Genomic DNA, 11,982 nt, shown 5'->3' with positions numbered 1-11,982 from the left:
TGAGGAATAAAATTCGACGTCGGAGTCTACACAACAACCAAATCAAAAATCCAGAGAGTGGTAGGAATTCAAAATTCAATCGGCACCATAAAAGCGTGACACTTTGCATATATGTAAAGAGTACATTCCCCGCCATAATAGTGTAAGTGTCTCTATAAGGAGAATATATTCCACTCCTTAGGCGTATGACTTGGGGGCCCCTGGTAAAAATTGGCGATAAGAGCTGCATTTCAAAATACCATAGGAATTCTTATAGCCGGCTAAAGAAGGCTACAGAAAATCATATAGGTGGCTGTAGAATGCGGAGAAAATCATACGGCCGGGCTATACGAAGCGATAAAAAATTATGCAGCCGGGCTATAGTTCCTATCGCCGGGTTTCACACTTTATCGCTTGGCTGGTGCTTTTTCCCCATCGATTATAAAAGGCTACAAGAAATTGTGTAGAAATTCGTGTGCTTTGGAAATCATTAAGTTTGTACGAAATCACCTTAATATTTACAAAACGCACATTATATTTTCCTTTACTACATTTTTTTTTGTCATAAATCAAAATGAGATTATTCCTTACAGAGTGTGCAAACATTTCAAAGTCATGAGTTGAAAAACGCTGACTCCACGAGATTAAATATTAGAGCCTAACACAAAGCGGAGCGGCAGCGCACTGGCGCCTACAAACCTAACAGGGATACTTCACGCATTGCGCAACGCGTGAAGTATCCATGTTAGGTTTGAAGGCGCCAATGCGCGTTTCGCTCTGGCTGCCCGCCTGCCGCACCGCAGCGTGCCACGGCGCTTGAAGCAACTATTTCACACCAGAGGTATTGCACAGTATCATACGAAACTGAAGGCGGTCTAATATAATAGGAATGGGAGGCATCCATCAAAAGTACGGAGCTTTCCTCGCAAAATAAATCAAGGCACTACGGCTCAAAAAGAGAGCAGTAGTCCAAAAACTCACTAAGTCCTAGCATCCGTAATTAGTAACGTTTAGCATACACTTTATCGCCTGGCTGTTGCTTAATCGCAATCGGCTATAGAAGGCTATAGAAGCTATTGGAAATCTTACAGCCGGCTGTAGGTCTATGGTATTTTGGAACACAGATTCTACTGCCAATTATTACCAGGAGCTATATAGACTCCGGCACAGAATTTCAATCCAAAATTTGTAACAGTGTCACGTCAAAAAAGTGTATCGCCATTGCAACATTTCAAAATCTCCGATTGAGTTGTATTGTTTTAAAATATAACTGACCAAAGTATTTCCTTGAAAGGGCCCATCAAAAGAGCACTACTTCGGGACATGGGGGATTTATGAATTTTTCACCCATGATTGATTTAGGCGGCCCATGAGGGACGATTTGAGGGATGTCCTAGAACTGAGGAAGGACCCGTTTTACGAAGTCACTTATAGGTTCAATCAAAGCTCATGGAACAATATGAATGTGTAAATTTTGAACAGGCAACTATTCGCGCTCTCCGGTATATTTGTTGCCTGTATAGCAAAATTGAAGGAGAACTTAAGATGGTGGATTTAAAGCAACAGGTCAGGAACATCGTTTTTCGGTTGAATTAAGCTCATGGACATGGAGCGGTATGATTGTGCTGTGTGCTGCATTTTCATATAGGCAACTATTCGCGCTCTCCGGCATGTTTGTTGCCTATGCAGCAAAATTGAAGGAGAATTTAGATGGGGGATACCTAACAATAAATTAACAATATCGTTTATTGGTTCCATGAATCTCATAAGGCGGTATAATTTTGTGTCTTATCAAGTAGAAAACTATTCAAGCTCTCCAGTACGTTCGATGCCAAAATTGAAAGTGGACCTCAAATGGACGATACTTACCAATTCATAACAACATCGTTCACTGGTTCCATCTAGTGTTATAGAACGTAAAAAATGTGTGTTGCGTGAATAAATAACTATTCGCGCTCTCCAGTATGTTTGTTGCCTATTCAGCGACATCGAAGGCGGGCCTCAAGTGAACGATATCTGCCAATAGAATTACGCAGTTTCTATTGGTTTTAGCAAAAACGTCTATGGTGAGAGACGCGTTGCTGCTCTTTTTTTTCTCCCATTATTGTCCTTTTTTTCCCTTTCCTCTCATTTTAGCACCTTATTTGGACTCAAGTTTGCAAAACCACACGATCAGCCTACTATGAATGTATGTTTTGCTTCATGAAATTTACAAAATATGAATATTCATTGCGGTGTTTCAAAATCTCTCCCTTCGCATAATTCATTTTTTTGGTGCGATAGCATCAAACCTATGAATTTTCTCGGAATATTCTTCACGCCAAAAAAGAAAGAATTACAGGGGCTTTCAAGGAACTAAAATGAGTAGTTTTTCGTTGAAAAATTAAGCATGATTTTAAGTCTGCAACGCTGGAAACCAAGATAGTATGTAGCCTGGTAAAAATCTTACCGACGCTCCTCTTAATGACGTTTACTAAGGGTTACTACAAAGTACAGACTTTCATTGAAAAAGCGGAACGAAGCCCACATTAAGTTACGGAGAATTCCATTGAGGATTCTGCCAATCGAGTAACAAACAAGGCCCCCATTTTATACGAGAATATCCTACCTGATAAAATTAATCTTTCCTATAACTAATGAAAAAAACAGAGAGATATAAATTAAAATTTAATTATACTGTAAAGAACAAACAACTTTATAGCTCATATTATTCTAGCACATGGTATAAAATGTAAAACAAAAAATTAAAAAGTGCGTAAATCGTACAGATATTCCATGCATTACATTGATGAAGTATTCCGATATTCATCAATGACTAATATATGTACGTTGATCTTTCACAGTTTATTACTCATAATTCATTTCCGTGGATGTACATCCATAGTAGGCTGATCGTGTGGTTGAAAAAGGGGGAAAAATGGCTCCTGCCTCTGTAAGTCGATGACCAAAGTGCGGAATCACGTATCTCAAAAAATGTTGTTCAAAAATTCCTCCCCTACATTATTTATAGCAAAGAGGAACAAGCCTGACTTTAAATCTTAAAATGTATACAGAATATTCCGCTAATAGAGAGGAGAGATCAAGGAAGTTTCAAGAAAATACGTTGACTAGCTTTCCAGAGGAAAAATAGATTACGACGGGAAGTCTGCAACCTCGCAAACGGAGATACGTGGTTTCGCACTTCGGCCATCGAAGTGGAGCCCACATGATGTATTGATTTTCCGGCGAGAAACCCCAAAAGGAGGTAAACTGCAACCATATGTTCGGAACGAGCGAGGAGGCCTCGAGCCTGACTCCTGAGTCGATTCTCAGGGAATTTTCATTTTCGTGTCGCGGCAAACCTGTCGCGGCGCGCGCAATCGCGACTGTGCGCAGGTGCCCCGCAACTGAAACTGTTGACATTTACGGGGACAGTGCTCAATCCACCCTTGTTTTGAATTTCATTTGTGATTGTTTTCGGGGAGGAATTTCGCGGGTGAGAACGGGTTAACATAATCGGAGAGATGTCCGTGGACCAGGATTTCGAGGCCGAGTGTATGAGGGCCGAGCTCCTGGGTCTACCGAAACCCGACAAGGAGAGCTTCGCAATCAATAAAATTTCCCCGAGCACGCTGTGTAGCGACGATGAGGACGAGCAAACACACCCTATCGACAACCGCTTTTTAGAGGTGCGTTTTTATCCCTTCTCTTCTCCCTGGGCCTGATTTAGGGTCGTATTCATAGTTGTTCCTTGAACAACTCCCCTTTTTGAATTACATTGTGGTGCAGATGCAAATCCTGATAAGAGTAAACCAGAATGACCAAAGACCCAAAATAAATGTGGATCACGACCACCACCTCCCTAAATACCAGTTGAAATTTTGATTCATGAGAAATATCGAAATAGGAAAAGGAATCGTAAAGTATTGCATTGGTATTCATAGTCCTCTTTATACAGCTCCTTCCCTCGGGAAGTCCCGTTTGGCTTACATTTTGATCAAGGGAAGTCCTAGGAAGCCCTTTAAATTGCATCATGAAAAGGACAAGTTTTGCCCATCTCCAGTAAAATTTAGCAGTATAACTTTGGGAATGGCTCCTTGGAAGGGATTACAATGATTTAGCACCATACAAAAAGTACAAAACACGAAAACATGGATGAGAGAAAGTGCACTGCGATTTTTTGCGATCGTTTGTCGATATGATTTTTTTCCGCATTTTGAAATTTTTGCATTGGCAAATCATTTTAATCTCTTACACGGATCTATTCCAAATTATACTGCTGAATTTTTGTGGAGATGAGTAAAACATTGTTCTATTCGTTATATCATGTAACCGATAGAGGGTAGATTACTGTCAATCGATACGTGAAATTATTCTAGTCAATGAACAAACTTTTGCAGTGGAGTTTCTGGTTTTTCATGTAATTTCTTTTTTATTTTTTTTATTGATGAGCTTTTGTTTCTTCTCAGGAAATAAATTTAGATGGTGAAAATATAAAACAAGCTTCCGGTGGCCTAGATGAATTGAATAACATTTTGGCAGTGACACAAAAGAAACTCAACAATTTCAAGGTATCTCAGCTCAATCTATAATATGTATAATATAGTGAGGAGTATTCTTCTTAACAATGCAAAGAAGCACTTGGCTCCCGAAATAATGCTTGAGTGATGAAATTATCAAAATTTACGAATTTCTAAGAACTAACGACATCTCAGGAATTTTAGATGATGGAAATGTTAGTTCAATGTTCACTGAATGAAGAACAATAATGGAAATCAACAAAAATCGTGCAAAGCCGCAAATCGAGATGTGTGCCGTAATTTCACCGTACCTACCTTGCTGCTAGTGGGACCTCATTTTGCCTACCTCGTCCAAAGAAGGCGCGTCTATTTACACGCTTGTTCAGTATCACGATTATTTTTCGGGGAAGTTAGAAGTGTCTCCATCCTACAACCATACAATTGTAATCTGAAAAATGTCAAAGCAAAATAATTTGTATACATCCTTAGTTGGTGCAGTGGCGAAGCTAGGAATCTTTGCGCCCCCTGCAAATCTATGACGCTGCGCCCCTCCATTGAAAAAATGCTGAGTAGCGCACTTTCTCTCCAATGTTTGCCCCCTTCACAAAGATGCACCCCCCCCCCCTCCCCGGGTGAGGGCGGCAGGTGCGAAAGTCACGCCACTGAGTTGGCGCTGTAAGAAATTTCCATTCTAACCGTTCTATAGCAAGGTTTAGGTTAAACGAACCTTATCTTCTATTGCTCTCTCACTATGATATCTCTTCAATTGACATCAGTACGTGGAAAATTGAAATCCTCAGATTTTCAGAGTTGCTTGTCGAAAATTCATGAAGAAGAGGGGTTCAGACCTCTGCAAAAACCCCTCCTCGCTCATAAAATTCTTTACAGGCGCCTACATACCTGTAGTCAATTAACAAGTAATTTCCTCGTGTTTTCAGTCAGCCTGCGGAAATTTAAGCAATCTCCTAAAAATTAGACTCAGAGGATCCGAACCCAACTCAAATGACGTCAGCCCGTGCCCTTCGCCAGCACCTACAAAGAAATTCGACAACCAGAACTCAGGTACAATGCAATTTATGGCACAAGCTTAATGGGGTTGCTGAACGGATCGAAGCATTGTTGCTAGATAACGTTGGCGATTCTTGAAATTTGGCACCATAGTTTTTTCTCCATTCACATCCATTAAAAGAATCGATTCTAGATGAGGTACATTGTCTCACCAATATAATTAATGAGGCAATGTGCTTCCTTTATAATCGATTGTTTTGCAAACATTTAAATGGAGGAAAACCAGTGTTGCCAAGTTACAAGTATCGCTATGCTGCTAGAAACTGATGGAAAATCAGCACTTTACCTCATTTGGACTGAATTTTGCAGTAAGGAACTACAAGTCATGTAAGAATTTTCGGCGTCCGTCCAGGGCGCGATTTACCTACTTGCCGCCCATGGGCCGCCTGTATTTTGGCGCCACCACCTCATTCGTTTTGAAACATCAATAAAAACCATCAAGTGAACGTGCCGGAGGCGGAGGGGTGCGTAAGACGCGTTTACCTACACGTGTTGGATATATTTTTTGCGAAAATATTTTTTTCTGAATCCGATTTTTTTATACCTACATTTAAAAAAAACTGCAAAATTAGCCGCCTTCTAAATTTCGCCGCCATGGGCCGCGGCCCATGTGGCCACTCCTTTAATCCGGCCCTGAGTCCGTCCAAATTCCGTCGCTGTTTGAACGGATCTTATGATATTTAGCTAATCTACAAGAAATAAGCATCGAAATACGATTTCTGTGACCAGCGCAACTGATCCATTATAGTATTCATCCAGTCCACTATAGTCCAATACTTTGAACGATTCGAGTGTGATTTCGGCTGGAACTCGGTGAGTGGTCTGGAATCTCGTTTTTTTAATCTTCAATAATTTTCATAATTTTCTTCAATTTTCAGGAGAGGGCGTGGAGCAAACGGCATGCGCTAATCCCAATCCACCAGACACGAGGACTCAGTCTCAAAAGAGGATGGACTTCGATCGAGAAATGAGCAACCAGGTAGATAAATTGGACTCGATGCTCTCCAAGGCTGACAACGCTGTGTACTCAATGTCCGCGCAAAACAAACAGATGAAAAAATTCTTGCAATAGTCCACGAATCGATCAGAATGCACGGTTTCAGCATGGCGAGGTCAAAATATTTCCTATCGGTACTATAATGGCTCACGTTAGGAGCAGCATACATGTTCTCAACATGGAGAGGTTGGAATGTTTCCTATCGGTATTTCAATGATTAACGTGAAGAGCAATATACATGTTTTCAGTATGTAGAGGTCGGGCTGTCGATTGTCGGTACTGTTGTGGTTTACATGAGAAACGTCATACATAGAGGTTGAATTATTTTTTGCTGGTGGTTTACATGCTAGGAAATACACATGGTTTCAGCATTAAAAGGTTGGAATATTTTTTATCAGAGCCGCAATACTTTACGTACCGAGCACTATTCTGAGTTTCATAAAAGAGGAAGTTTACGATATACGTCTTATCAGAACTTTACTGATTTATTACGCAAGAGCAATATATAACAGTTCCAGGGTAGAAGTTTTTGGAATGTATCTTATCGGAACTCTACTGATTGATTACGCATCGAGTAATATGCATACATAGTTTCAGTACAGAGAGGCTTGGGATTTATCTAGAACTATAATGATTTACATGCTCAGCAATAAACGCAATATCAGCATGGAGAGTCGGATTATTTCTTATTGGAACTATAAAGTTTAAAAACTGAGAATATATCGCCTGTGAAACTGCAAAAATGCGTATCTGGGTTGGGGGTGTGGCGAAATCCCCACACCTATTTTATTTTTTAAAAGAAGACGGAACCAACATCGTTGCTTGAAATTTGCACAGCAAATTTTCAAAAAATGACGCTCAGTTGTTTTCCATGTAGAAAGTAAAGTATGGCAGGAAGTCTGCAACGCCGCAAACCGAGATATGAATTTCTGCTGTTTCACCATCGATACCTATGCAGTTGTGGCATGGAGGCAGTGGCGTGGCGTGTTTTGCGATATATCGATTTATCTGCTATTTAAACCTATGCAAAAGGATCGATATACAGGGTGTTCGCAGTGAATACCTTAATGATCGATTCTTTACCATAGCTTCAAATACGGATCTATCGATAATCGATCATTCATGCCACGCCACTGCATGGACGGGTAGAAACATCCGTATCAGATAATTGTGATAATCTACATAACGACGGTGAAATTACCAAACCACGTTTCTCGTTTGCGGTGTTTAAAAATCTACGCTCACATTTTATTTTTTTGAAGTAGACCAAATCAGTGTCATTCCTTGAAATTTTCACGGAATTTTCTCTGCACAAAGAGGAAAAATCACAGAAATTTTTAAGACTGGATGTTAAGTAGTTTTTCATTTAAAAAATAAGGTATGACAGGAAGTCTGCGACGTCGCAAACCGAGATACGTGGTTTGGTAGTTTCACCGTCGATAATTAGTAAAACAGGGTGTCCCAAAAGTCCGTACCCCCCCTCGTAACTTTTGAACGGTTAGAGATAGAAAAACGAAACTTTGGGAATGTTTCTACCTTAAAGGGGTCCATCTTCTAGGGGGGTCAAAATTCTTGTCCCCCCCCCCTCAGGGGGGGCGCGGGGGCCCCCAACTTTTTTTTTTCAAATGGTAACCCCTATCTTGTGATACATCATTAGAAAGAGCATAAAAAACTAAGAATTTTGGCGCAAACCGCAAATCAATATCTTAATTTTTGACCGAGTTATGATAGGTCAAAGGTCAAATTTGACCTATTTTCAAAAAATCATATCTCCGGTTCAAATTATCGTAAAGAAAAAAATAAAACGGGAAAATTTACCAAATTGTAAGCACTTTCAAGTAAAAATCACAGAAATTACTTCAAACTAATTTTAAGGGGGGTTTCGGATCCCCAAATACGTCATTTTAAAGGTCATACGATATTCTCGCGAAATGAGCCAATTTCTCCTTACTTTTCCTCAACATTATCTTAGTAAGTTCAAAGTTAGTTCAAAATTGCGTTTTCAAGTCCCCAAATTTCGAACAAAGTTTTAAAAAAAATGAAATTTAAATGGTTGAATTGAATTACCTTAAATTTCGTTTTTTGAACTTTGCTCGAAATTTGGGGACTTGAAAACGCAATTTTGAACTAACTTTGAACTTACTAGGATAATGTTGAGGAAAAGTAAGGAGAAATTGGCTCATTTCGCGAGAATATCGTATGACCTTTAAAATGACGTATTTGGGGATCCGAAACCCCCCTTAAAATTAGTTTGAAGTAATTTCTGTGATTTTTACTTGAAAGTGCTTACAATTTGGTAAATTTTCCCGTTTTATTTTTTTCTTTACGATAATTTGAACCGGAGATATGATTTTTTGAAAATAGGTCAAATTTGACCTTTGACCTATCATAACTCGGTCAAAAATTAAGATATTGATTTGCGGTTTGCGCCAAAATTCTTAGTTTTTTATGCTCTTTCTAATGATGTATCACAAGATAGGGGTTACCATTTGAAAAAAAAAGTTGGGGGCCCCCGCGCCCCCCCTGAGGGGGGGACAAAAATTTTGACCCCCCCTAGAAGATGGACCCCTTTAAGGTAGAAACATTCCCAAAGTTTCGTTTTTCTATCTCTAACCGTTCAAAAGTTACGAGGGGGGGTACGGACTTTTGGGACACCCTGTATACACGCTTTTGGCATCAAGAGATCGAAGAACTTCTCTATGGAACTGTAATATTTCATAAACCAAGCGAGTCAGTTGCAACATGGAGAGGTCAAATTTTTCTTACCATAGTCATGAAAGTGTAAGCAAGCAGTACGTATTTTAAAATAGAATCACCATGTCGATATGCAATTTTTGCTCAACGCGGCAGAAAAAAATAAACAAAGAGAAAATCTGTGATAAAGTTCATACTGGCAACAGGACTACCAGATGCACCTCACGTAGGGATAATTTTTGAGTACTTGAAAAATAAACACAAGTGTGCCTGTAACGTAAGTAGTTCCGGCTTCAGTTGCAATAATAGGGATTATCCGAGATGTGCATTCGAGCAATGCATTATGCTTCAGTCCCCATTTTGTGCAATGTTTAGCTCTCTTATTGATACTGTCGTGCTAGAGAAGAACTCCGCATGGACTTTCGAACATTGCCTTTCCTTTTATAAAATACGAATTTTCCGGGAAACTTCTTAATATTTTTCTTCTAATTTTCCAGAAAGTTTAAGTTTGCATGTTAATCGGAAGTATCTGATGATTTAAAGGAAAAATATTCATAAGCCTTCTTAAAAATGAAAATATTACTGTGGGAAAGGCAACATTTGAAGGTTTTCTTAGCGTTTTTCCTCATCGTGGCAGTAAAGGTCTTGGCCACTCTATAATTATACCGCATTTTTCAGAAAGGAACCAAGCCACATCAGCTCTTGCCAGATTTAAAAGAGCAATTTAATTTTTTCAAGAGGACGTTGGTGGGGATGCTTTTGCAAATTTTGATGAATTCACTTCGTACTATGCAGAAAATTTATTGAAATTTGCACAGAGATCTGCAAAACCATTATCATGTACAACTTTAACTTCCATCGAACATTTATTTAATTGCAAGAAAATTGGAAACGTCTGAAGGTTCATACGACTTTCTTCCTTAGCCTCGCAGAATTAAAGATATAATATTCCTTAAAACCTAAAGTCTCCCCGCTTAACAGTGTTTACTCAAGTATAATCGATGCGAGACTTATCTATCTTGTTTTATTAATCCAGCGAATATGGTGCCGTTATTACGAAACCTCCTCCACGCTATTGCAACACTATGGCCGTAATACTTTTTTTTATTATTTTTGGAAGTATCAAAGGCAATATACATTTTCATTTGACTGAATTCGACGATTAAATTCAAATATAATATTTTTTATTCAAATGTTAATCATATTTTAATATCATTATTACATACTTTAATTGAAACACCATTTCCATTTTTTTGTGCATTGTAGTTTTTGTGTTTTGAATTTGATGTGTTAAGAGAAGTGAATCAGGTTGACATTGTTGTACCTTTTTCTCGATTTCGTTGATTTCATACTGATTTATTTTAATACCCCAAAATGTAGCGTGATTTGAAGCTAATCATATAGAATATAATTTTTTCCCGATCTGCTGTTGACTATTTTTTAATTGGATTTGTTCTGAAATAATTGATTAAATAAAAGCAATTGTTAAGAAGTATATTGAAAGCATTATTTATCCTGCCTTGCACCTCAAATTAAGGTGAATAGGTAAAAAAGGTACATTCGAACTTCAAAATAGGTAACCTCAAAATTGGCATGAAAGGCTCCTCGTGACCGCACCTAACGACCAGTGGTGGTTTTTGAAAGTTGGCAACGCTGTTTTTCCTTCATTTAAATGGACTACACTTTGCAATTAGGAACTATAAATTCCGACCCGGTATAAAAATAACATATGTGCCATTAGTTTCCCTATGCATATAAGTGTTTTTTCAGATGAGCCAGAATTTATAGGTCCAAATTGCAAAATGCAGTCCAAATGTATGCAAAACAATCGATCCTTGGTGCGGCAGCCTGCCTCACCCAGGCCCGCCACATCCCATCTCGGGCCCTGGTACCAGTTTTAAGGTCCGGGCCCCAAGAACGGAGGGGGGGGGTCCGAGGGGCATCCCCCGAGAAATTTTAGAATTTATACGACTAATCGGACGCATTTTGAAGCTTCCGTAAAGAATTTTTCCATCAATTTCTGCGGAATAATCATATTTTTTTCCCTACTTTCCGCACAAAATACTTGCGAATTGTTGCATTCAAACCATCTGGAATTTTTTTTTTTTTTTTTTTTTGGGGGGGGGGGCATATGATACTATTTTCAGTTCTATGAGGGCCAGACCCCCCTGGACTCCCCCTTCGGTTGTCTATGGTAAGAGAGTTGAGCCATGAGCCATTGAAGTCGAGGATGCCCAGACTGGAGACTCTTAGCATCTGACGACGGAAGAAAATGAAACGCAGTTACTAAAAATATCCCTCTGTACTGAAAATCTTGAAAATAGATAGAAATTTTCCAGGAAGTATACTTCTTTAAAACTTTAAGAAGAATTCTACAGTGCCCCAGCGTGTTTCTGAAAATCTATTCACCTTTTGCGAAATTTTTAGGGTAAATTTTTCACTTTTTCTTACAAAACAAGGGTTGCATGTGAATTCGTAGTGGTTTTTCACGGGTAACACGGGCCCCGGCATCAGGGACCCAGTATCCCCCCCCCCCTTGTGACGGGCCTGGCCTCACCTAGAGCTCCATAAAAAGTGGTCATACTTGCAACAACTAGCTGACCGATGTTAATCATAATACATATAAATCATAGATCGGAAAGTCATTAACCCTTGAATAGAAGAAGTTTCTCCCTATACACTCTATTTAAAGGCACTGTATGTTGCGCAACAATTTGCACTTTATGGAACAGAAGGAGTCTGTTG

At 39.2% G+C, this 11,982-nt stretch overlaps 1 protein-coding gene across 1 annotated transcript; it reads left to right on the top strand.

Moving 5' to 3' along the window:
- The first annotated feature begins 3,339 nt into the window (after positions 1 to 3,339).
- LOC109039882 (uncharacterized) lies at positions 3,340 to 10,732 on the top strand. The gene is made up of 4 exons (XM_019055628.2): positions 3,340 to 3,647; positions 4,428 to 4,529; positions 5,417 to 5,540; positions 6,425 to 10,732. The coding sequence occupies exons 1-4, from the start codon at positions 3,483 to 3,485 to the stop codon at positions 6,616 to 6,618; spliced, it is 585 nt and encodes a 194-aa protein (XP_018911173.2). The 5' UTR covers positions 3,340 to 3,482; the 3' UTR covers positions 6,619 to 10,732.
- Positions 10,733 to 11,982: the final 1,250 nt, after the last annotated feature.

The sequence above is a fragment of the Bemisia tabaci genome, chromosome 2 (genome assembly GCF_918797505.1).
Source record: "Bemisia tabaci chromosome 2, PGI_BMITA_v3".
Lineage (NCBI taxonomy): Eukaryota > Metazoa > Arthropoda > Insecta > Hemiptera > Aleyrodidae > Bemisia > Bemisia tabaci.
The sequence above is the reverse complement of the archived record's forward strand: the minus strand, read 5'-3'. Positions and strand labels throughout refer to the sequence as shown.